The 24,893-nt window shown below is 48.0% G+C and overlaps 4 protein-coding genes across 11 annotated transcripts in view; 2 read left to right on the forward strand and 2 right to left on the reverse strand.

Moving 5' to 3' along the window:
* The window catches only part of KIAA0753 (KIAA0753 ortholog), a 60,600-nt gene extending 55,983 nt beyond the window's left edge, over positions 1-4,617 (reverse strand). For 4 of the 5 annotated variants that reach the window (XR_005721602.1, XR_005721601.1, XR_005721600.1 and 1 more), the window contains exon 1: positions 34-4,543. The gene's annotated coding sequence lies outside the window, so the exon portion shown is untranslated. The other variant, XM_040243691.1, reaches the window with a different exon arrangement.
* A 289-nt stretch (positions 4,618-4,906) lies between these two features.
* On the forward strand, positions 4,907-7,438 carry TXNDC17 (thioredoxin domain containing 17). 2 transcript variants are annotated; one of them, XM_040243693.1, is made up of 4 exons: positions 4,907-5,138; positions 5,984-6,065; positions 6,490-6,565; positions 7,198-7,438. In XM_040243693.1, the coding sequence occupies exons 1-4, from the start codon at positions 4,919-4,921 to the stop codon at positions 7,264-7,266; spliced, it is 447 nt and encodes a 148-aa protein (XP_040099627.1). In that variant the 5' UTR covers positions 4,907-4,918; the 3' UTR covers positions 7,267-7,438. The 2 variants fall into 2 exon arrangements, with proteins under 2 accessions (XP_040099627.1, XP_040099626.1); XM_040243692.1 differs by lacking the exon at positions 7,198-7,438 and having other exon boundaries at positions 4,918-5,138; positions 6,490-7,191.
* Positions 7,439-8,675: 1,237 nt separating this feature from the next.
* On the reverse strand, positions 8,676-15,066 carry MED31 (mediator complex subunit 31). The gene is made up of 4 exons (XM_040243694.1): positions 14,940-15,066; positions 14,015-14,092; positions 13,455-13,551; positions 8,676-9,048 (listed from the first exon to the last, which is right to left on the reverse strand). The coding sequence occupies exons 1-4, from the start codon at positions 14,965-14,967 to the stop codon at positions 8,856-8,858; spliced, it is 396 nt and encodes a 131-aa protein (XP_040099628.1). The 5' UTR covers positions 14,968-15,066; the 3' UTR covers positions 8,676-8,855.
* Positions 15,067-15,150: 84 nt separating this feature from the next.
* The window catches only part of CUNH17orf100 (chromosome unknown C17orf100 homolog), a 36,098-nt gene continuing 26,355 nt past the window's right edge, over positions 15,151-24,893 (forward strand). For 2 of the 3 annotated variants that reach the window (XM_040243697.1, XM_040243698.1), the window contains exons 1-2: positions 15,151-16,116; positions 18,156-18,314. In XM_040243697.1, coding sequence (XP_040099631.1) covers positions 15,418-15,795 — 378 coding nt within the window. In that variant the 5' untranslated portion in view covers positions 15,151-15,417 and the 3' untranslated portion in view covers positions 15,796-16,116; positions 18,156-18,314. Of the gene's footprint in view, positions 16,117-18,155; positions 18,363-24,893 lie in introns of those variants that run through there. The other variant, XM_040243696.1, reaches the window with a different exon arrangement.

The following is a 24,893-nucleotide window of genomic DNA, read 5'->3' on the forward strand; positions in this document are numbered from 1 at the left end:
TGTACTCACCCACTTGCTTGTGTTGTTATTTACCTATTTCACACGCATCTGTCTCAGCTTCCCAGCTAGACAAGGTTCTTTGAGGGGAAGGACCTTGTCAGGCGCTTCTCTGAGATTTCCCCCAACAGTGTTTTGAGCACAGTAGACAATTCAACTCAATATTTGTCGAATCAAGCAGATTTTCCATAAGTTGACCAGTGTTAAAGGTATGAGGAGAGCTTGTCCTCTTAAAGAATTCAATAAGAACTGGAAAACTCGGAATTTCCCAAACTTCTGAATAAAGCCAAGGATTGTAGACTGGATTTGCTTAAAGCTGATACACGAGTAGGAATATAAAGATTCCTTGTTTCTAAGGCCGTAGAGATACGATCAAAAGCGAAGACGGGAGGAAGAACACGAGTGAGGCCATCCCAACGGCCTGATGTCAACATAGTTCAGGGGCTGGAGCCGCAGAAGGAAGGAGCCTGCAGAGTCGGGCTCTCGGCAGCTGGGACTTTTACGATGTCAATACTCCCTGGCTGGATGCCAAAGGCCTATGGGTCCATTCTCCAACAGGAAAAAACTAGGTGATCCCACAGTTCCAGAATACCTCAAGTGGTGCTACACATACACACAAACACAGACACACACAAAGTCCAGGGACACCGACCCCAAACCTTTCCCCCATACAAAGTTCCCCTACAAAGGAGAGGACATCCCTCTCCTTGCAGCCTGTCCCTTTCCCATTGCACCAGGAAACCTCCCGATTTGCCATCCCATATGTGGTGAGGTGTCTCCACAAAGCCTCTCTCCTCCATCCCGAGACACCCCTACACCACAGGACAAATCTCTCCCCAACCTGTTCCCTCCCCAAGAGCCCCAGGATCCCCCAACGCCATCCTTACTAGTGGAACGCCCCCCTCAATCTGTCCTCCCCCTCTAAACTGTCTCCCAAATTGCTTTCTCCCGCCCTGACGGCAGACTCTCCTCCAGCCTGTCTCCTCCCACCCTGCCGTGCGTGATCTCTGATGAGGAAGGTGCCTGTCTCCTCCTGTGAAGTTGGGGGCACCTCCTCAGCTTCATTCTCCCCCACAGTCGCACCTGTTCTGGACACTCCTGGCATGTTCTCATAGTCCAGTTCTTCCCCCGCTGACCTCAGGCACCTCCATGACCTGGTCCCGTGCCCACAGGCATAAGACACCCCCACTGGCTGGCTCCTCCCGGGCAGCCCCAGGACATTTCTACCTCCGATCTCCCCTGTGGGGGGAGCCCTGGGGCCCTCTGTGAACTGTCTCCTCACCCCCGGGAGGTCAGAAACAGCTGCCCTGGGTTCTTCTCCTGAAGGCCCAGTCACCCACACCACCGCAGGCCTGGGCCCTGCCATGGGAACTCCTACAGCTGCAAGCACCCCCAAAGACAGAGGCACCCTCGCAGCCTCACGGACGGCTCCGTCAGGTCTCCTCCACGGGTGTGCAATGCCTTCAGAGCCAGTCTCCCCGTCCACAAGTCCTGCAGCCCTGGCAGCCACAGGCACCTCAGTCAAGGGTCTCCTTCCCCATTCACCTGAGCCATCCCCAGAGATAACATCGCCCACTAGCGGTCCAGGGGCCCTGGCAGCTGTGGGCACCCCCACTGTCAGGGAAATGCTGGCAGCTGCCACCGGCACCTCAGCAGTCTGTCTACTTCCTGATAAGCTTGAGAAATGCCCAGAGAGCATCTCCTCCCCCACAGGCCCTGGCATCCCCATGGCTGTGCGCAGCCCCATGGCCACACATGCTCCCTGAGACTGTCTCCCTCCCGCCAAGCCTGAGATGCCCCCAGGCCCCATCTCTTCATTCATGGGCCCAGGCACTCTGGCAGTGCTGGGCATCCCCATTCTGGTGGGATCCACGGCATCCATAGGTCCCCACACTGTCTCTCTCCCCCCGCACAAGCCTGAGACACCTCCAGAACCAGCCAACTCTTGCACAGGCCGAGGCGCCCTGAGAGCCACGGGCACTCCCGCATCTGCAAACACCCCTGCAGTCAGAGCAACTCCTGCCGTCTGTCTCCTCCCTGGCAAGTGCAAGAAATCTCCAGAGCCAGTCTCCACCCCCAGGGAACCACACATCCCAGGAGCCCGGGGCACCTCAGCAGCCATGGGCACCCTGGCACTCTGTCTCCTTCCCCACGAGCCAGCATCCTCCCCCGCCAACCACAGCTCCTGGGGAGCCATGGGTACCCCTGAAGCCGTGGGTCTCCCAGCAGGATGAACCCCTGCCCACAGGTTCCAGTCCTCCCTGGAGCTGCCCTCCTGACCCACAGAGTCAGACACCCACACAGCAGAGGGCAGCCTGGCAGCTTCGCTCCCGGAACTTGGCGCACACGGAGCTAGGGCGCACCTGTAGCTGGACACCCCAGCTGTCTCTGGTGCCCTCACAAGCTCAGACAGCCCTACAGCCTGTCTCCTCAGGCAGAGGCAGGAAGAGTCCCCACAGCCAGTCTCCTGACACACAGATCCAGGACCCCCTACAGCGGCAGGCACTACAGCCTCCTGCTCCCCTAGAGCCTGCCTCCTTTCCAGGAGACCCAAGACGTTCCCACCGTAGGTCTCCTCTCTGACCACGGCCGGCACTGCCTCAGCCAGAGGCACCCCCAGAGCCTGCTGTCTAGCCCACAGGCCCGGGACACAGCAGCAGCTGGTCTGCACTCCTCTGGCCCCCGATAATCCCACAGCTTGGGACACCCCCAATGGCTGCTGTGTTCCCCACAGACCCAGGACACACCCACACCCTGTCTCTGTCCCGGGAGCCCAAGGCAGCCCTGTAGCCTGTCCTATACCCCAGTGGCCTGGAACACTGCCAGGGCCTGCCTCCTGCTCCTCGGAACCACACATTGCCCAGCCCGCAGTCTGGGCAGCTTCCCAGGACCCTGAGTTGCCCCCAGAGCCTGTCTCTGCCCACCCGGCCTGTCCCCTTTCCCTGCAGCATGGGTCACCCCCACATCTCACTCCCTCTTCAATCGCACAAGGCACCTCTACAGGCTGTCTGGTGCCCCACAGGCCAGGAAGTGTCCCGGGGCCTGTCTCCCCGACAGTTCGTCTCCTCAACCACACAGCTGAGGCATCCACAGAGGGGGTGTCCCCTTGGGCCGCTCTGTGCACAGCTGCGGTCTGCCCTCTCCCCCAGAAGCCTGGGGTGTGCCCACAGATCACCTCCTGTGCCAGAGCCCTGGGCACCTGTGCTGCCCGCTGTCTCCCCCAAGGATCCGGAGCCCCCCCACAGCAGAGCTCTCTCGCCACAGCTCTGGGTACCTCTACAGCCTCAGGCCACCCCGTGGCCCCGGGCACCCCCACAGTCAGTCCTTTTACTGAAGAGCTGGGGGCAACCCCATAGCCAATCCCCTCCAAGGGCCCAGGCACCCCCACAGCTTGTCCCCTCCCAGGCAGGTGTGGGGCAATCCCAGAACTTGCCTCCAGAGTCCCAGGCACAGCCACAGGTGGCATCCTCACAGCCTGGCCCTGCCCACAGCAGCCCATGGCCCTCTCACAGCCTGCCCCTGCGCCCGGAGGGATGGATAGTCCCCGGCCCCGGGGGGCTGCCCCAGCCTGTCCTTTGACCCAGGGTCCAGTGAGACCTTCACGGCTGGTCTCTACCCACGAAGCCCGGCCAGGAACCCCTCTTTCAACCGGCCCCTCTCCTGCGGGCACAGGATGAAGCTCAACTCTGCTTCGTTGCCCACCTCCTGAAGCTGCCCTCATGGCCTGCACCTTCAACCACAGTTCCAGAATGCTCCCATGCCCCATGGATCCCGGACGACCTTTTCTCTCACAGCCCGGGGGACTCCTGTAAACCGTCTCCTCCTCCCCAGTGCCAGTCACCCATACAGAGCCGACAGGCCCCACCACCTGCGGTTCCCCCACAGCCCCGTTTACCCACACGGTCCCACGGTCTCGTGCAGCCTCCATCGAGACTGCAGCGCCAGGTGTTCCCGCAGCCTCGTTTTCCCCCGAGGCCTGGGCTCTTCCCGCTGCTTGTCTTCTCCCCCATGGCCGCCGACGGTTCGGCAGCCTGTCCGCACTCACGCAGCGCGTCTCCCGCACGGAATACCTCGCCCGGCGCCTAGTTCCACGGCCTCGGAACATCCCTGCACCCCATCTCTTCCCCCAAGGCCGCCGGACTCCGCGTCCGGACCGGCTGGGTCCCACGCACAGGCCCGGTCTCTCTGCCGCGAGCTCGCGCACGCTCGGCCCGGGCAAGGCCCCTTGGCCAGCCGCCCCACTCATCGCTCCAGGATGACTCCCGCCTTCCCAACACAGCCCCAGGGCATTTTCTGTCTCAGCACCAGCTCCGAGGGCGGCTCCACACACGCTCTCACACACTCAGCTCTGGCCCTCGAAGCCTGCTTCCCTCCCAGCCCCCTACTCCCGCCCAGTCCCGGACGCCCGCCCCCAACTAACGTCTCGGCAGAAGAAAAGGTAACTAGTGCCGACAAGCGGCAGGACCCGCCCCGGGTCAAAGTCTCCTCTCTCTCAGATCTCTGACTCCTAACGCAGCTTCCCAGAATCCCCCCAGCTCTAGCTGGAGCCCACCTGGCCTGGGGAGCGTCGCGGCTACCAGGAAGCCGGCAGGGGGTGGGTCGCGACTAGGCCCCGCTTCCGGCCGCTGGCCCAGTCGCCATGGCAACAGGCCCAGGGCAACTTGGGAGCTGTTAAAGCTCCGGAGCCACCAAGGGGCTCAGGGACCGCGCCGCGGCAGGTTTTGCAGCCAGTGCATATGGGGCTGGAACCGGGACCAGACTGGGGCAGAAGCCGGGGTTTCGGGGTGCCACCGGCACAGAAAGATCTGACAAACCAGAGCAGATAAGACTGTGCGGAGGCGTTTTGGCCCTCAGAGGCTCCCATAGCACCGCAGAGCCGGGCGGGCTCCCCCAAGCCCCGCCCCACGCCCCGCCCATTCAGATGCTGCTTCGCCCCGCCCCGCCCCGCAGTGGCGGAACCCGAGAGATCCCTAGTGTTCCGAGGCACGCTTTCCCGATGGCCAGCTACGAAGAGGTGAGCGTGTCCGGCTACGAGGAGTTCATGCAGGTGGTGGAACAGCACAGTGGCAAGACCATTTTCGCCTACTTTTCTGGTTCTAAGGACGCCGAAGGGAAAAGCTGGTGCCCCGACTGCGTGCAGGGTGAGGCCAGGATTCGGGAGGCAGCAGCCCAGAGGAAGTGGCTGGAAGGCCGAGGTTATAGCCAGATAGCCGGGTGGAGAGGAAGCGGAGGGAGTCTTGCTCCTGGAGTCCCGCAGGGCGATTTGAGATTTCCTCCTGCCTTTTCCTATCCTCTTCCGACTCTCCTCAATGTATTAAGACCTTCCCGCCCCACCAAAAGTGCTCTTCTAATCTTTCGATCCAAGTAATCTTGGAATCTAGTCCTTTAGACGGGGAAGGCAATGGCACCCCACTCCAGTACTCTTGCCTGGAAAATCCCATGGACGGAGAAGCCTGGAAGGCTACAGTCCATGGGGTCGCTGAGGGTCGGACACGACTGAGCGACTTCTCTTTCACTTTTCACTTTCATGCACTGGAGGACATGGCAACCCACTCCAGTGTTCTTGCCTGGAGAATCCCAGGGACGGGGGAGCCTGGTGGGCTGCCGTCTATGGGGTCGCACAGAGTCGGACACGACTGAAGCGACTTACCAGCAGTCCTTTAGAACTTTGTGTCTTGCAGGACGCGTGAGATGGTCTCCTTTCCGTAATTCAGCAAAGATGTATGTCTTTGATTGTGCTGCGCTCTGTGGCCTGGGGACAAATCAGGACTGAGAGCCGGACCTTACCCTTAAAGGATTTCTGATTTCTCAAATCAGGAAAAAAAAAAAAAAAAAAAAACCACCTAACTTGTGTTAATCTCAGTTAACTGCACCGTAGTCTAAGTACTTACCAAGACTGAGGGGAAAGGAGAGGGACGCCGTTTGTCAGCGCCTGATTGTAGAGTTGGTGTGTAATTACTTTCATTTTTATCGACTTTTTAAAAAGCTGAACCAGTCGTACGAGAGGGGCTGAAGCATGTTGGTGAAGGATGTGTGTTCATCTACTGCCAAGTAGGAGAAAAACCTTAGTAAGTGGCAATGGGTACTCTATTTCTCAGACATGCACTAGACTTTTGCAAACAGGCAAGAAGGGCCTTTGTGATTCAGCTTCTGAGTTCTAAGGTTCAGTCATGGATAAGTTAAGCAAGTAAAAGATATTAAATACAAATTAAAATTTTGAATGTTCAGCCATTTGTATTAGGTAAGGGCAATTCAATAATTTGGCCTGATGTTAGTTCAGAACTTAATTGTCTTTACATTTATTTTATATCTTAGTATACATTCACTTAAATGAAATTTTGCACAGGAGAATAGGTCATAACCTCAAGGTTTTTTAAATGTTTACAACAAAAATGATTACTAAAGGCTAAAAGTGGGCATGTATCAAATATCAAGCAGACTTGAAGAAACCAGGTAAATCTTTTTCATGATCACTTTCTCTTTTTGAAATAGTTGGAAAGATCCAAATAATGACTTCAGGAAAAACCTGAAATTAACTGCAGTGCCTACACTACTTAAGTATGGAACAGTGAGTATCCTTTTTAACTGTTTTGGAGATGCAATTCACCCTATCAAAACTCTTCACTTGTTCTGGATTCAAACTTGAAAAGATCTTGACATTTCATCCCAAACATCATACTGCTCTCCACAATGCATTCAAAACAGACAACTTGGCCATTCATCCCTATGGCCAATCCCAATAACGTATTAATAATGCAAATACTGGGGGGTTTTTCGTGCCTTTTAAAAGCCACTCTTATTTTAAAATTCTGTAAGCACTGCTGAAGAAAGCTGATTCACATATAATTCCTTAGAAAAGCGGCATCAATAGTTGTTTTCAACTTAATTCATAATCCTGGAGGAAATGAAAGGGTACCTCCTCTAGTCATGGCCCTGTGATTCTCAATTAGAGTTAAGGGGAAGGGGTGAAATTAGGCTTGCTGTCTCCTGTTTTAGTCCACAGAACCAAGTATTTTAATGATTCACCTTAAGGTAAATATCTTTAACTATTTCATAAAACTTGTTACAACTAGTTATAGTTTCTGTATGGCCTAATTTCTCTGTTCCAAGACTTGTGTCATTCAAAGCATAACAACTTATTCCCTTCGTAATAACATTTTTGTAACCGTGGGTTAAGATATGACTGTTCTTCTCTTACAGCCTCAAAAACTGGTTGAATCTGAGTGTCTTCAGGCCAACCTTGTGGAGATGTTGTTTTCTGAAGATTAAGATTTGCTGATGGCAAATTGTGTCTATTTCCTGATTTTGCTCTACTATAAAAGAAACTGTATGCCTGCTTTGAATTCATGTTAACAATAAGTAAATTAATAAAGGATGATGTAAAAGAAATCGGTATATATCTAAACAATAGAGCACTATTAAAATGCTCATGAACCCTCAAGTTTGCTTTAACATAAGGGTATTTGGGGGCTTCTCCATTGGCTTAGTGGTACAGAATCTGCCTGCAATGCAGGGGATGTTATGGGTTCTATCCCTGGGATGGGAAGATCCCCTGGAGGAGGAAATGGCAACCCACTCCAGTATTCCTGCCTGGAAAATTCCATGGACAGAGGAGCCTGGCAGGCTACAATCCACGGGGTTGCAAAGAGACGGACACGACTTAGTAACTAAACAACAAGGGTACTTTTAAGCTACCGTAGATAAAACGTAGTCTTTTAGGAGTGGCAGTAGTAGCACAAAGGTATTAGTGGAGATGACAAATACCTAAAAGACCCTAACAGTCCAGTAGACAGCTTCCAAATCTTAAAGGAGTTAGGATCTTTTACCTTAAATTGCATGAATTTACAAAGAATCATCATTCCTAAAACACCTTTGGCTTTACAATGTAGAACTTAACCTAACCACTGAAGGAAAGTCCAGTGCCATCTACTCCAGCCTCTGCCTAATGCTGGCAGTGTTGTTACAGCTCTCTGGATGTACTTCACTGGGATGAGATGGGTGGCCGAGAGATCAGAGACTATATAACCTGGTGGTGGGAAGGACTCCATTCTGTGAGTCAGTCTCACTGATTATGACTAACTGTAACCCTAGGCAAGTTATTTAACCCGTCTAAACCTGTTTCCTCCTTTATGAACATGGATCATTCTGAGGATAAAACGAGAATGCAGCTAAGCCTAGGGCCTGGGTTTGTGGTACCCACCAAATGAATGTCAGCTTTCTCAAATGAGTACAAGTATCTGAGGCTCCTCGCCTTTGTTCTAGTCCAAGGTCAAGAGTCCAATTAGCAGTTAACCACCAGTTTTCTCCCTGCCGTTACTAGGTCAGTGACATACCAATGATTCTTCCTTAAAGCTCTCTTGCAAAGCAACCCGTGACACAGGTATGTCTCCGGCCTGTAGAATTTAAGAACCTAATGCAGTTCCTGGTGTCTGATGTCAAGAGGTCACTGACTATCACTCGGCAGAGGACAGGTCGGGTAGCTGATGTGAGGGACAGCAAGGCTCCAGGAGACAGACCTGTCCCAGGCCCCACTGTACATGAGGAGCAGGGTTTGGCTTGGCGGCCCTCCCCCTACCTCATGCCCCACTGCCTTAAATAGGTCTGCAGCACCTAACATTTCTGTTCTTCAGACATTTCTGTGTTAAATACTAATAAAAGCTTACAAATCCACAGGAAAATCAAAGTAAAACAATTCTGGTTTAAGAGAAATAATCTAGTAACAATAAAAGTTCAATTAAATAAGCACACTAACAGTTCTGGCTGCTACCATAATGAAGGTACATAGGAACAGTTCTTTTGTCTTCACTGTACAAAAGCAATATATACATGTCTTAGGAGCCTGGTCAGGATCCAGCTTTTTATTTTCCTGATGTGTTATTCTGCTGTTGCTGCTCCGCCAGGGCTTGCTGAAGGCGCATCCGCTTCCGGGAATAGTGCTGCCAGTGCAGAATCTGCTGCTCATCAATAAATTTCGCACACTGAGCATTCACCAGCTCCTTGCGGAAGTGTTCGTACTGGAGCAGTTCTAACATGTGTAAACACTGAGGGTACCTGGGGTTAAGTTTATAAGTTAATGATTGACATAATAATACCACGCTCTAGTTAACTCACTTAAACATGCTTTTGCACTCTATCATTTCTGTAACATTAACTTGGTATACTTTGGTAATACTTTTTTTTCCTGGTAAACAGAAAAGCTAATCATCAAAAGTCAGCAAAATTTTCAAATGTGAGAAAATGTAAGCTTAGATTAAATAATTTACCTAAGACCACACAGTAACTGGTAAACAGTGTTACTGTCAACTGGTAACACAATAACTGGTCAACATCTGGGGGCAAATCACACTATTTTCTGGTGATTTCCAAGGTAAGGGACAGGAACACTTTATTTTCATAATTATGTGTTTAATACCTATTGGTTTTCCATAAACTATGATAAAACAGCTTTTAAAAGTGAGTCAACTTCAGAAAAAAACTATGCAGATATTGTATTCCTGTTTTCCACAGGGATATAACAATTCTGAAATTATGTACATATACTCTGAGGTTGAGCACATACACTGTAAACAGAAAGCCAAACCTCTGGCTCTCAGAAAAGTAGTTTCAGATAAGGAAGGGGGAAGGCTAGAATGAATCCTGTTATTAAGTTGGAACTGAAAACATCAGGATGAACTCATGGCTTTATACACGTGTGCACACACACAGATATAGAAATAGATACACACAGACCCATTTCTAGCTTTATGTGTTGAGAGAGCCTAGAATCAATGACACTCCAGGACCGATGAGCACACTGAGTACCCAGATCATGGGTTTTAAATAGTATTATCCAGGGTTGGTTGGAGACGTGGCTGATGCTACAGCTAACACAGGGAAAGTAAAAGATGAGCCAGGACTATTACATAGTGGCAGAAAGAAAAATGCTCAAAAAATATACGGATTTGTTGAAAGTACACAGGAGCCAGTTTGAAGGCTCTACCATTGGCTGTATCCAGGATCACTAGTTCAAGAAGATACATAATTATAACCCACAAGATAAAGAATCCAGGAGTCCATACTGATGTAACTTAGTAAAATGAATAAATAAATTAGGAACAAGGAAATATTCTGTCCTTACAACTGAATTTCAACTAACAAATGAATAAAGAATTAAGGAATTAGAAAATCACAGAAAAAGCTTTCAAGCAAGTATTTTCCATAGACTGCCAAAGTTAGGTAAAAGACTGAAATATGAAACACTGTATTTACCGTCTCAAAGCATTCCCTCACAAGATAGGTATTAAATACAAAGCGAAGAACAAGTAACTTGATACAGAGAAAACTAGCAGCCACCAGCTGAACCAGGTCATCAATCTGGGGTGGAGCCTGAGCTCTGCATTCAATGCCCCAACACCATGTTTCCTTATTGAACATTTGCTTCCTATACTCCAGAGATACATAGTTGCTTGTAATTGTCAGCAGCTTTGGCCACCTCATGCGAAGAGTTGACTCAATGGAAAAGACTGATGCTGAGAGGGATTGGGGGCAGGAGAAGGGGACGATAGAGGATGAGATGGCTGGATGGCATCACTGACTTGATGGACGTGAGTCTGAGTGAACTCTGGGAGTTGGTGATGGACAGGGAGGCCTGGCATGCTGCGATTCATGGGGTCGCAAAGAGTCGGACACGACTGAGCGACTGAACTGAACTGAAGCCTGGAAAGCCCTACTCACACCTCCTCTAGCTATTTTGTTTTCATGAGAATGTTCTATCAACAAAGACCTAGGTTTGAAACCAGCTCTGCCCATTCTGCAGCTGGGTGTCCTTGAACAGGGTACTTAACCTTTCTTAAGGATTAGTTTCTTCCTCCGTAAAATAAATTAATGTGATAACCAAGAGGACTGTCTTCAAGTAACAAATGCTACTACTCAATAACTGGAACTTAGACATACAGTGATCACTTATAAGACTTGGAGAAGACCATGCTCAAAATAAGGGACTATAAATATTTTAATAGGCTACAATCATAGCATCAACCGACAAGATGAAAGAGAGGAGATACAAAAGCAAAGTTTGCATTTAGATTTTTTTAATTTTTATTTATTTATTTTTTTATTGTGGAGGAGAGGTCTGACAGAATGTGGTCCACTGGAGAATAGATTTTTTTAAAAACAAATGAGAAATAAATGGAGAACTCAACTAACAGCACTGATGAAAATGAGAACTGAAGGATTTTAGCTGACATAAGTGAAAGTGAAGTCACTCAGTCGTGTCCGACTCTTTTCGATCCCGTGGACTGTAGCCTACCAGGCTCCTCTGTCCATGGGATTTTCCAGGCAAGAGTACTGGAGTGGATTGCCATTTCCTTCTCCAGGGGATCTTCCCAACCCAGGGACTGAACCCGGGTCTCCCACATTGTAGACAGACGCTTTACAGTCTGCTGCTACTGCTAAGTCACTTCAGTTGTGTCCGACTCTGTGCAACCCCATAGACGGTAGCCCACCAGGCTCCCCCATCCCTGGGATTCTCCAGGCAAAAACACTGGAGTGGGTTGCCATGTCCTTCTCCAGTGCATGAAAGTGAAAAGTGAAAGTGAAGTCGCTCAGTCGTGTCCAACTCTTCACAACCCCATGGACTGCAGCCCACCAGGCTCCTCCACCCATGGGATTTCCCAGGCAGGAGTACTGGAGTGGGGTGCCATTGCTTTACAGTCTGAGCCACCAGCAAATCAACATTGTGAATCCTTGAATGTAAGAGAGAAATTACAGCTGCAGGTCGTGGCTATTAGTGAAATGGTGGAGGACACTGTCTAGAAGAGGTAGCTGCTGCTCTGCTCTAGCCAATGACTGACCTGGGAGAACAAAGACCTGGGGTTACCAGATCTTCCAGAATTTTAAAGAGAAGCTTAGAAATCTGAATCAAAATATAAAACTCTCCAATCTTTAAATGTTGGCAACTAGTAAACAAAAACCTTGTGTAGAAATGAAATGGGGGTTAATTTGCAGCCTCTCTTAAATTTAAATATCTGAATGGTTATTCTTCAAGAAGGCATAGATTGGTTCTGGATTAATTCAGAGTCAAAACTCAGAAAATGAGTTAAAATTACATAGAGGTATATCGTTATAGGACTTCCCTGGTGGCTCAGATGGTAAAGCGTCTGTCTACAATGCGGGAGACCTGGGTTCAAGCCCTGGGTTGGGAAGATCCCCTGGAGAAGGAAATGGCAATCGACTCCAGTACTATTGCCTGGAAAATCCCATGGACAGAGGAGCCCGGTAGGCTACAATCTATGGGGTCGCAAAGAGTCGGACACAATAATACAAGGAGGAACTTTCTGGAATCTAGCTAACAACGGAATTGGCTGCCCCTCAATGAGTAGTATGTGTTCACTAGAAACCTCCAGCCAGTATACAGATGACCATCTCAGCAACGTTGTGGGTAAAATTGAACCTGACGGTGTCTAGGGCTCAGTGTCCAACACTGAGTCTCTAAGTCTATAATACATACATATAACATGTTACAATCTAGTAAAAAAAATCTTTTCTCTGGATTATTAAATGAATAAGTGGTTCTTTTATAAAGGGCCAGTAACGGTGGAAAGGGTCCCACAGGCAAAAGGAGGATGTGGACTTCATAAATCAGCTGTTATTAGACAGAGAAAAGTGGCTTGGCCAAAGTACAAGTCTGAAACATTCTCCTCTCAAACTTGTGTTTGTTTAGGGGGAAAAAAAGGCTAGACATTTCACCACTGCTTTTTGACTATTTAAGACAAAGCAGAGGTGGGAGTTCAAGGCTTATTTTTAATCATTAAAAAGAAATGTTTGTGATTACAATATGCTCCTTGCATTTCAGTAAGCCTTAAAACGAGAGTATCTATTGCACAACCTGAATGATAAATTCATGTATTTATTATGTAAGATATATAAAATAAGAAAGCAGCTACTAAGACTCGGGTAAGGTTACCTTCTCCAGAAACCCTTGCTTACAAGTAAGTACCCCTTTCTATGTTCTTTCATTTTCAGGCTATGGCTGTCATTGCATATATAGACTGTGGGTTCCTTGAGGTCAGAAACTCAGTGAGATGCAGGGAGTGGTACAAGATAAGGTCAGAGAAGACAGGGACAGATCACACAGGGCTAAGAGATTAGATTTTCTTCTGCATGCAATGGGAAGCGACCAAAGGGTTCTAACAGAATGTAATTTCTATTTTTAAGACCAAGTTGACTTCTGTGTAGAAAATGGTTCTTCTTTGTTTGGCAGGGCAGGGAGAAAGGAGGAATACCAATGAGTAGATACTGCAGTAATCCCAGGTAAGTTAGAGATGAGTGTGTCTCGTATTAAAATGGAGGCAACTGAAAGGAGAGCAGAGATCCAACAGGTATTTTTTCCAACATGAAAGTAAGAAGTCTATTAAATATCAGTGCTTTGGGGTATAATAAAGTACACACATGTTTAGGACTATAAAAATTAAACTTACTTTAGATACTTGGCATATTCTGGTTCTTTCCAGTAAAGCAAGTACTTAAGATAATTAACAAAAGCTTTATCTTTGAAGTAACCTCTTTGGGCAAGAACTGAAAGGCATAAAAAAAAAAAATACATCTGTAGAGCACACCAGTCCTTGGACCACTGATTTGTGACTAATATAATCGTAAAGAATTTACTTACATAACATTCCCACCACCAACACACACTGAATTCAAAACAGAAGTCCCAGTTTGCTCAATTATATATACCAGTATAAGTGCAACAGTCATTCCATTCAGTTAAGAATGTATAAAACTAGATACTAAAGTCATCCCTCAGAATCCACAGGAAGTTGGTTCTAAGAGGCCCCGCAGACACGAGAATCCACAGGTGCTCCAATCTCCTGTACAAAACAACACAGTGCCATGACAGTGCTGTCACCCTCAGGATGGGCAGATTCCACCGAGGTTGCATCCAAGGATACAAAGGGCCGACAGTACTATGAATTTTGACTCTTCTATCAGAAATCATAACTAGCTACTCACTTCAATGAAGTGCTCAACAACTTACAGTTAAGGTAATTTGGGTTGGCTAAACACTGTACAAATTCCAACTCCAACTGAAACCGCAGTCGATTTCCAGCATCATCTAGGAGAGAAGATAGCAAAATCATCCAAAATCTCACTGTATATAATACTGATTTGTAGACAGAAAACAGCAGTACAGACACCTGACTAATGCTGAGTTACATAAAGAAGAGCATGCAAAGGTTTTCCTAAACTGGGTGTGGGAGGAGAAAAACCTTCCTTAGAAGTCTAAGGAAAGCAAAGCCCCGATTAAAAAAAAAAAAAAAAAGGTTTATCTAAAGTTAAATTATCAAAGAAAACGAGATCATACATGGAGCAGAACATTAATCACTCGTGAGCCACTATGTTGGGACTTCACAGTGATCACTAGGATAAGCTGCAGCAATGTGCCTTGCCTTATTTTGATAATTCGTTACAAGCTGTTAAGTGGTCAAGCTTAGCAAAAACAAAGTAAATGCTAAATCCATCAAGAGACGTTCAGAATGCAAGATGAAAGAGACCCTGGTAAGTATCAAGAAACGCGTGCTTACGTGAGACCCGTCAGTGGCACAGTAATACAAGAGTCCGCTGACGATATTTTAAACTTAGGCAAGCTCATCTGAGATGTAAAAAAACAACTCGAGGAAGCGGTTTATGATCCAAAATCTCTCCTTTAGTCTTGCCGGAAGCCGGTGGGGCCAGTGTTTGAATAACTAACGGGGAGAGAGGATCGGCCAACAAAACAAACTCTGAAAAGGCCAAAATTACCTTCGCCCTTCCAGTCGCTAAAAAAAGCCCTGGTCCCTCCCGCTCCGATCACTCACTCTGCCGGGAGTTGGGCCTGGATTCTCCAAAAATCCCGGGAAGCAGGTGTCTGGGCCCGGGACAGTTTCTATTTGACAAAACGCGAGGCTCAGAGCGCTACTCACCTGTCTCCATAGCGACGGCCGCGGCCATCACCAGCAGACACTCTAAGTCCCCAGCAACCCCACACAGCCAGGACCGGAGAAACGGAAAAGGTCCGGAAGTCGCAGCGTCCCCTTCCTGCCGCGGGGCAGTGTGGGATGCGGGGACGGGCCCAGCTTCGCAAGGGGGCTGGTGGCTCCGCCCATCCAGGGCCCGCCCCGCCCCAACCCCGCCTCCACCCGGACAGGTTCTTGACAGGCTAAGGGGCGGTGCCGGGGCAGACGGCGCTCTCGAGGGGACTAACCCGGCGTTCCCAAGGAATCTTGGGCCTCCCCGCCCCAAGATCACGGTGCCTCCACGTGGGTCGCGGGACCCTCGACCACCGCTCTGCCTGCATCACAATGGCATGTGACGTCGCTCCTCACCGTATAAAATAATCCTTCGGGGATTGTGGGGCTGTGGGGCCTCCAAACGTCAGCTTGGCCCTGTTACCCCCATAACATGGCCTCACCACTTCGGGGAAAGCCCTCTCCGGCCCGGGCGGAATCCATCCGCTCCGAGGAGACGGCGACGGTCAGCGTGGAGACCTCGTCCCACCGCGTGGAGACATCCTACCGTCACGTGCGGACATCTTCCCGGCAGGTGGAGACCACCCAGCGCAGCAGCGAGGGACCCTCCGTCTCCTCCTCTGGGAAGCGACTCCCTCGAGTCCTCGAGGTGTCCTCCCAGCACGTGGAAACCGCCTCGCAGCTCACAGAGACGGCTTCCCGCTACGTCAGGGCCTCGTCCCTGCGGGTGGAGACGTCTGTGCACCGCGTGGAGAGCCCGCCGCGGCGGGAGAAGCCGGCCGCCCGCCAGAACGTCCAAAAGGCCCGATGAAATGCTGCCTTCCTCGGGGCCACGAGGGGGCCATGGCCCTTGGCCAGAGCAGAATCGCCTCCAGTTCGCAGCCTGCCTGCTGCCAGGTGGACCGATCATCTTTGGTTTCCTGGAAACAGTCCACAAATCAATTTAAGAAAGAGGCAAGCTGTGGTTTCGGGACTTAGCCAACATTCATTGACCCTCCTGCACCTTGGACCAAAGGCAAGCCTTTGACCCAGTGAACTATTTTAATTTGAAGCCAGCATAAAAAGTTTTTAGGCTCTAGATACTGTATGTGTTAAGCTGATGGAAAAGAAACTGTTTGAGCCTCCAAGGCAGGTGAGTTTTTAATTTGGGGCCCTTTAAATGACCTTGGCTGCTTCAAACCTGGAGAAGGAAATGGCAACCCACTCCAGTATTCTTGCCTGGAGAATTCCATGGACAGAGGAGCGTGGCAGGTACAATCCATGGGGTCACAGAGACCTGGACACGGACTCAGCGACTATCACTCACTCACTGAATGACCTTGGCTGCTTCAAACTTAGGGACAAGGAGCAAACAAATCATAATCAGTGGAATTATATGCCTGCTGCAAACCTGAGTTGCAAGCAACAGACTTTCCTTAATTAATTAGTTGGCCTGTGTTTATGTTTCAGTATATTTCTTTTTATGCCAAGTCTTTGTGCCTGGTAGCCATACACACAGGTTTTAATAGAGGTCACATGTAGTTCAAAGGGAAAAGTGAAGGTCAACGTCACCAATCAAGAATAATCTTGGAAAGGAAACCTGACCTGTGATTTGGCGGGGGAGGAATATTTATTGAGCAGCTACTCTGTGCTGGGTGTGCATTTAGGCTATATCAGTGAACAAGGCAAACAAGGTCCTAGGCCTCGGGGAGCTTACACGCTAGTGAAAAGGCAGACAACAGATGACAAACCAAGAGTTTTCTATTGTGATGAGCACTTTGAAGGAAACAAACAGGTGATGTGATAGAGAATATGCTGACCAGTACCTAGTTTTTCTAAGTTAACCTGGTTAGCAACAACTGAAGGCAGGTCAGGACTACCCCCTAGATCAGCAAATCTTAACGGATTAGTAGGTGGAGCCATTCAAGGCGGCCTTGGCTGGGAATGAAGGGACATCCTTGCTTTCAACAATATGTGCTATTTATCCCATTTAGTAGGATGTAAAGACCTGGATTCTGTGGGACCTCATTGGGAGATAGAGTACTTGCTGTTGGCAGGCACTGTGATTCATTACTCACATTAATTCATTTAATTACAGGAGAGTGCACCAGAATAGGACTCAGGCCAGGGGAATGTCATAAAACCCCAGAGGCACCCCTGATACTTCTGCTTCATCAAACTTCTGCTATAGACTAATACTTAGACTTTGGAATTTTAGTTTTTAGTGAGCTTACTCACTCTTTTTAATGTAACAGACCATGTGCATTAGATACACACTCTTAATTGGTGTTTTTAAATGAGCAAAGTGGTTGCTTTTCTTTAACTGTTCTTTATTAATGTTTTCATTACAAAAATGATAATGTGCTTAATGTAACAAGTGAAACAATTCAAGACGTGTAAAGAATCTGTCATCATTGCTTTCCATTTTCCCCCTCTGGTAATAATTCGTGTCAGTAACTTGGTGTGTACCCTTCCAGACCTTTCTGCAATAAATGCTCCTGATCTGCTTATTAGTAGTACGTGGAACACTGGTTGAAAGGTTACTGTGAAGAAGCCAAGAACTTGATTTCTAGATGATTGACTCCCTTGGAATCTAATCCCTTTGTTTTACTTAATAAGGAGACTGAGGCACAGAGTGGGAGCACCTTACCAGTCACATGGCACTTAGCCTACCTGCAGCAGCACTGCCCCCAATGGACTCGCAGAACAGCAGAGATTTCACCACTGGAAACTCACTCATTTAGTTGTCAGTGGTCTGTCCACATTACCCGTTAAAGATACCAGGAGAAAGGGCTAGAATAATTAAATGGTTCTTTAGTGTATCTCTGATGAGATTCTTTACCAGTCCCAGGGCCACTTTATCCATTAGGCATGGCAGGCTGTAATCCTAGGACCTGCAAAAAAATTGTTGAAGCTGCAAAAATCCATTGGCTTCAAAATACAAGTAGAAGAAAATAGCAAAATTGAAATTAATAAGGGTCAATGGGCACACCTTGTAATATATGTGATGTGATATGGATCAGGACCTCCAAAGATAAGAATATCTAAGATCCAGGCTTAAAATGGCTCTACCAAGGTAGCTCCACACTGATATCTGGGCTCCGATGAGATGACAGGGTAGGGCCTCTCTCCAAAAATGTTAAGACTGATAACACTGATTCCTTTATTTTCTCTTTTCTCTCCCCTGACCAGACTGACCTTCCCACTGACTGAGAAACTAGACCTCCAATAAGTGAATGCATCCCTCTGGGCCTCACTGCCCCCACTGAAAATGAGATGTTTGGACCAATCTTTGAATATGTGATTCCCAAAGTGAGGAATGCAGACACTGCTTCAGGATGATTTTAGGAGGTATGAGAACATTTTTTATTTTGATAATTAAATATTTATTTCAGTGTTTTTCTTTTGTTCAGTCACTAAATTGTGTCTCTTTGCAACCCCATGGACTGCAGCCGCCAGGCTTCCTTGTCCTTCACCATCTCCCAGAGCTTGCTCAAACTCCATTGACTCGGTGACACTATATAACCATCTCATCCTCTGTCGCTCCCTCTCCTCCTGCTCTCAGTCTTTCCCAGCATCAAGGTCTTTTCCAATGAGTTGGCTCTTTGCATCAGGTGGTCAAAGTATTGGAGCTTCAGCTTCAGCATCAGTCCTTCCAATGAATATTTAGGATTGATTTCCTTTAGGATTGACTGGTTTGATCTCCATGCTGTCCAGGGGACTCTCAAGAGTGTTCTCCAACACCACAGTTCAAAAGCATCAATTCTTTGGCGCTCAGCCTTCTTTATGGTCCAACTCTCACATCCATACACGACTACTGGAAAAGCCACCCGGACCTTTGTCAGCAAAGTGATGTTTCTGCTTTTTAATGCTCTGTCTAGGTTTGTCATAGCTTTTCTTCCAAAGAGCAAGTGTCTTTTAATTTTGTGGCTGCAGTTGCTGTCCACAGTGATTTTGGAGCCCAACAAAATAAAATCTGTCACTGTTTCTACTCTTTTCCGCATCCATTTGCCATGAAGTGATAGGACCAGATGCCATGATCTGCATTTTTTGAATGTTGAATTTTAATAGTGAATTATATATAATATAAATATAAATGTATTATATACATATATATAATATGTATATAACTAACATTCATACTTGTTATTTCACCAATATTTTACTTCAGCTATAGTGGGCATTTTTTAATGTTTAAATGAATTGATTTAAAGAAGAAATAGATTCCATAAAAAGTTGGCCTTCAGTGTGGCCAAAAATTTAAAAGTGATATGGAACACACTGATTAGTGTTTGGGAAATGAGGCACTAATTTAGTTCCCTAAGTGAATGGTTTTTTAGATGCATGAGAAAGCCTGGGACTATGAGGTCTATTTATTGTATTGTAATCAGCATTTTTCTTACTCATGAAATAAAAAATAGAAAATATAGACTATATTAGAGTGTTCACACATAGTAAAGGTAAGAATTGCTTTGTGAAATTTTTCTGTATTGTCACAGTGTGCTAAGTTTCCTCAGTCATGTCCAACTCTTTGCAACCCTACGGACTCTGTCCATGGGATTCTCCAGGCAAGAACACTGGAGTAGGTTGCCACATCCTCCTCCAGGGAATCTTCCCAACCCAGGGATCGAACCCGGATCTCTCAACATCTCCTGCATTGGCAGGAGCGTTCTTTACCACTAGCACCGCCTGGGAAGCCCTGTCACAGTGTAAAATATGTTAATATTGGGAGTCACTATCCAGAAAGCTGAAAAAAGAAAATGCATCCTCTGAGTCCACGGCAGTGTCTGAGTTTGTGCCATGACAGACCGTGGACAGCAGAGGTCAGACCATCCCCACACAGCACGGCAGCAAAGGCTGATTCTTAGCTGAGCAGAGATCTCAGGGGCATGCCAGGCAGCAGAGAGGCCTGAGGCCAGGCCTGAGGTGACAGAAAATCACAGTTGTTAACAGACAATCCAGCTTGTTTGCCTGCGGCAGTGACCACTTCTGAGAGGGACCAGAGCGCCAGGAGCTCCCTGGCCCTCCCCAGGAGCACTCCAGGCGACACTGCTGCAGCCACTTCCCAACCTCCACCCACAAGCTGGATTCTCTTCTCTGAACTTTTCCCAACACCCTGGGGATGCTTCCATGTCTGGTGCTTCTCAGTCTAAGGCCCCGTGATTGAGGACTAGGCCCAGCCACATTCATCTTGAAAATCAAAGCATCTTCGTGTGATGCGCCCACACTGATTTAAGGGAGGACATTCGTGTTACATGTTCCATTCCAAAAGGAGCCTTGAGTGGAGACCAGCCAGCGCATGGTGAGGCCTCACTCTCCCCCAGGCACTGTTCAGAGCACCCCTGTATCCTTCACACCAGCATGAGGTGGATCAGAATACGGGAGCACAGAGACGTTAAGGCACCTACCCTGAGTGACCAGCCAAGAAGAAGGGCTGAGACCCAAGCTGACTCCAGAGCTTGTGCTCTTTAACTACTAGCTTCTGCTGACGCGAGAGGCTGGAGAGCCTGAGAGCCTTCCCATGTCTCTTTCTTTTTTTCCTTAATTTCTTTTTTTTTCCCCAAGTCTCTTTCTGCTAGTCCCAGTGTCACATCCGGCAGCCTCTTCGGTCCACATCCTCTCTGATCCTCCTGTAGCATTTGACCTCCTGTAGCATCCCCCCCTCGAAATTTTCTCCCCCATTGGTTTCCATGGAGGAGAAAATCCTGCTTGTCCTCAAACCCCTGCTCGATTTCTACCCCCACCAAGGAGGCTGGTCTTCCACCTGACCCAGAGCCCACCTCCCGAATCTTCTCACTCCCCACTGCTGCTCCCTCTGTTTATAGCACCCATGTGATTGCTCTTTAAATTACTCCTCGGTGTTTACTCCTGTCTCTCCCATGAGACTGAAAGCACATCAAGGGCAGGGACTATCACAAAGCCTCTTTGTGCCCAGTAACTATGCCCGGGGCCAAATGAACAAGGTTTGGTTTGTCTGGACACAGGCATGGTCACTGAACGTTCTCAGCCCCCCTGTAAGGCAAGGGCATCCCCTGGCAGTAAGCAGGGAAAGCACAGGGGGTGTAGCTTCTCCAGAGCACAATTAAGGACACATTTGCAAAGCCGGACGGGCTTTGAATAAAGACAGAATTGTTCAATGACACATGCTCACTCATACTACATGGTCTTTTTCCCTTCATTTTATTCACCCACAATTTACTGAATTCCTGCTCAGTGCCAGCTTCTGCGATGGTCGCCAGGAGCTAGGGGAAGAGGGAAACTGGATGATTCAACTCCAGAAGCACATCTATGCCTACTGTTGGGGTAGGCCAGGAAAGGTGACCCCATGAGCCCTCTTTCCCTTTGCCTTCTGTTATAAGTTGCCTTCACCTCATGATGCTTCAGCTGGGAGTCCAGACTGCAGCTGGCTTAAACAGATTGCTGAGCTTGAAAATAGCAAGACACTTCAGAGCCTGCAAAATCAAACTTTATCCCTTTTCTTAAATAAGGATGCAACTCTACTGTGTCAGTTCGGGCAGTGACTCAGCGGGCATTACCTAGATTCTCTGGGGCCACCCAAATGAGCTGGCCAGGTGGGCAGCCTCAGCTGAGACTGTCTCCCCACCAGTCTGAGGTCTGCGGGTCAGGCTTCATGGTTGGAGAGCTCCAGACAGGGAGTGGCAGGGCAGGTCCCTTGGGAAGACAGGAGTGTGTGAGGAGCCAATGACCACTGTTCCCCAGCAAGGGTGGGGCTGCCCAAACATCCAGATGGTGGGATCATGTATGTATTATTTTTTATGTACTGATAGTTTTATTTTCTGTTTATTTGCACATACCATGGTCTTCATATTCTCTATTTGTGTAAATATTTATAGCAGCCTTCCTATAGCATGTTGGACAGAATGGAGAACACTGCACTCGTCATCTTTTTATGACTGTTATTTTTCTGTTGAATTATTTCCTCGCAACCCACTCCCAGGAGTTTAATTACCACAGGCAAGGGGATGAACATTTTAATAGCTCGAGAGCTGTATTGCCTAATTCCTTCCCTAGAAGACTGTGCTAATTTGCAGGGCCCCTGACAGTGTGTTTAAGCTGGCTTTCCCACAGCCTCAGAGCACGAGATGTTATCATTTCCCTAATGAGTGCTAATTTAGTAGGTGTGGAGTGGCACATTCAGCTACTTTAACGTGCGTTTCCCTGACTACATGGAGGATGAGCATGTTGTAGGCACTGGTCCCTTCTTTCGATGGCCTTCCTGCTGCATTGTAGGCCCTGTGTGTCTGTCTCTGTCCGCCTCTCACTGACTGCATGTTGGCCTCTCTCCTTCTAAGCGGGTCTCCATCTTTCCACCTCTGAATCCTGTTTTTCTCTGGTTTCTAACTGGGCAGACACATGGCTGATTCGTGACGGTCCTGGACAAGCCCTGACAAGCTGCTGGCTGGACCCAGACACTGGGCCCTCCCCAGTGAACTCAGATGAGGTTCTTTGTTCCAGCGGGGGCTCCTCTGGGCTGACCTCCCAAGAAATGGCTGGGAATGACCAGGCTGTCCCTCCTCAATGAGCCCCTCTAATGATGTGTTCCAGGCTCTCCATCCTCAGGACAACGCACCAGACAGTCCTGCATGTCCTGGCAGTTGGGAATGTGGGGTCTGACAGAGCCAGTGAGCAGGGTCCCAAAGTCCAAATGGGTGACAGCAGAGGGGCCCACAGAGGCGAATGGCTCCAGCGAGCCCTTTGCCCAAAGTGGCAGAAAGAGCTCACTTCTGAGGCAGAAAAGCCCCTTGGCCCAGGTAGATGGAGAGCACGCCACACTCCATAGTGTGGCAGGAATAGGGGGCTGGAATTATCACTGCTCCACTTCCAATGGTCTTGAAGGTTCTTGGGCACTTGGGAAGATTCCAGAAAGACTTCAGAAAAGCAGCTGACCTCAAGGGGAACTCTGCACATGCACTCGGTGAACCCTCGTGCTTGGTGAGTTGCTGACTCCAGGCACCAGACCTGCCTGCCGCCACATGTCACTGAAGATAGACGGGTCTTGGGGGGTCTGGGCCTCTGCAGTCACCTCTCAGACTCCGTGGATGGTACTAGAACATTAGAATCAGAGAGATTGTTAAAAGCCAGACAGGCACTCTAACATCAAGTGTTCTGCCCTTTCATTTAATGTTTCCAGTGTAACTCAGCTCTTTCTAAAATGATTATTATATAACAAATGCATGAAAAAAGTGAAAGTGTTAGTTGCTCACTTGCTTCTGACTCTTTGTGACCCCATGGACTGTAGCCCACAAGGATTCTCTGTCCATGGAATTCCCCAGGCAAGAATACTGGAGTAGATAGTCATTCCCTTCTCCAGGGAATCGTCCTAACCCAGGGATCGAACCCGTGTCTCCGTAATTGCAGGCATATTCTTTACCAACTGAGCCACCAAGGAAGCCCATAAAAACGCATGCCCATTCTTAAATATTTGGGAAATACAGAAAACAACAGAGAAGGAAATGCAATACCATAGATTCACCAAAGATAATTTTAATTATAAATAAAAATAATATTTTTATTATCACCAAGATCATACAGTATACATTATACAATTTCATACGTACTTTATTCACTTTAAAGTATACATGATAAGCATTTTCAGCATAGTGAAATATTCTTCATAAACACTTTTAATTCCTACATACAAGTTTTGAGTGAGACACACAAATAAATAGATACTAAGTTAGCCAAAAAGTTAATTTGTTCAGGGTTTACTATGGAAAACCCTGGATGAACTTTTTGGCTAACCAATACTTACTGTTATCCCAATGTTTGTCATTATGTTTTTTTGTTTTTCAAGGATGTAAAAACACACCGGGGTGGCAGGGAAACACTGAGGTAAAAATCTTTCAAATATAAATCTTTGTCCACAATTTGAATTTTCCCTTAGATTATTCATACTGATAGGGTATAAACAGGTTTTTAGTCTTTCGACTTTGCTCGCCAGAAAGGTTGAGCTAATAACTTATATTTGTCTCACCACATATAACTACATGAAGAAATATCACTTTAAAAACATTTACTGATCCAAAAAGTAATGAGTCTATCGCCTCCTTTTAATAGGTAATTTGAGACTCGGTGAGGAAAAGGGACATGCCTGCGGTCATCCCAGGAATGTGTTATCTCATGCCATCCTCTCAACAACCTACAGTATCAGGGAGCTAAAGCACGTGGATGGGATAACCTGCTCAGACTCTCACTCAACTCATGAGACATGGAGCCTGTGAGTTTAATCCCACATAGTCAGGAACCCTGCGGCCTTCACTTCGGTTCTATGGCTGCTTGTTGTTACCAGACATGATGGTGAAAGGTGATTTGGGGCCAAGACCTGAAAGAACTAGGAGTTTGGATGGATTTACCCTATAGACAGAGGGGCGCCATTAATGGGTCTTAAGCCTCAAGACTGTGTTTTACAAAGATATTTCTGGTGGACTGGCTGGGGGAGGCTAGAGGCAGCGAGGCTGGTGGGGGAGATGCCAGGCACAGATAATGTGGACGACAGGCCTGCGCGGACCTATGTTCACGTGTGCTTGTGGGTTACGGGCCGTGGGCAGTCGGGAACATTAGGGGTCTGGGGAGGCCTCCTGCCATGCCCTTTTCACTGGGTAAGGGCCATTTTTATCTGCTACACGTCAGGCAGAACCTGTGCCAACTGCCCAAGACTGCACCTCAAATCTAGCAAATAAGAGAGAGGACGGTGTAGATTACGTTATATTTAAAACAAGCCCACACAATGCCTGTAATTTTTTATTCTGACTCCGTAATTATAGCCCAAGACCGGTCAGATCATAGTTATCCCCACACCGACCCACTGTTGAGACACATTGAATTAAAGGCTTTGCTGCTTCTTCAGATTCTATTTTGGACGCCAAGCACTGGCAGGTAACTGGCCTTTCACGAGACTCGTCTCAATGG

Source organism: Oryx dammah, unplaced genomic scaffold (genome assembly GCF_014754425.2).
Source record: "Oryx dammah isolate SB20612 unplaced genomic scaffold, SCBI_Odam_1.1 HiC_scaffold_8, whole genome shotgun sequence".
NCBI lineage: Eukaryota > Metazoa > Chordata > Mammalia > Artiodactyla > Bovidae > Oryx > Oryx dammah.

What these genes read in the sequence shown, in the direction of transcription:
- MED31 (XM_040243694.1), bottom strand. Translation starts at nt 14,967, where the DNA reads ATGGCCGCGGCCGTCGCTATGGAGACAG. An exon ending in GGCCGTCGCTATGGAGACAG is followed by an intron (nt 14,093 to 14,939) that starts GTGAGTAGCGCT and finishes CTTCTCTCCTAG; the next exon opens with ATGATGCTGGAAATCGACTG. An exon ending in CAACCCAAATTACCTTAACT is followed by an intron (nt 13,552 to 14,014) that starts GTAAGTTGTTGA and finishes TATGCCTTTCAG; the next exon opens with TTCTTGCCCAAAGAGGTTAC.
- TXNDC17 (XM_040243692.1), top strand. Translation starts at nt 4,919, where the DNA reads ATGCTGCTTCGCCCCGCCCCGCCCCGCAGTGGCGGAACCCGAGAGATC. An exon ending in GTGCCCCGACTGCGTGCAGG is followed by an intron (nt 5,139 to 5,983) that starts GTGAGGCCAGGA and finishes CTTTTTAAAAAG; the next exon opens with CTGAACCAGTCGTACGAGAG. An exon ending in CAAGTAGGAGAAAAACCTTA is followed by an intron (nt 6,066 to 6,489) that starts GTAAGTGGCAAT and finishes TTTTTGAAATAG; the next exon opens with TTGGAAAGATCCAAATAATG.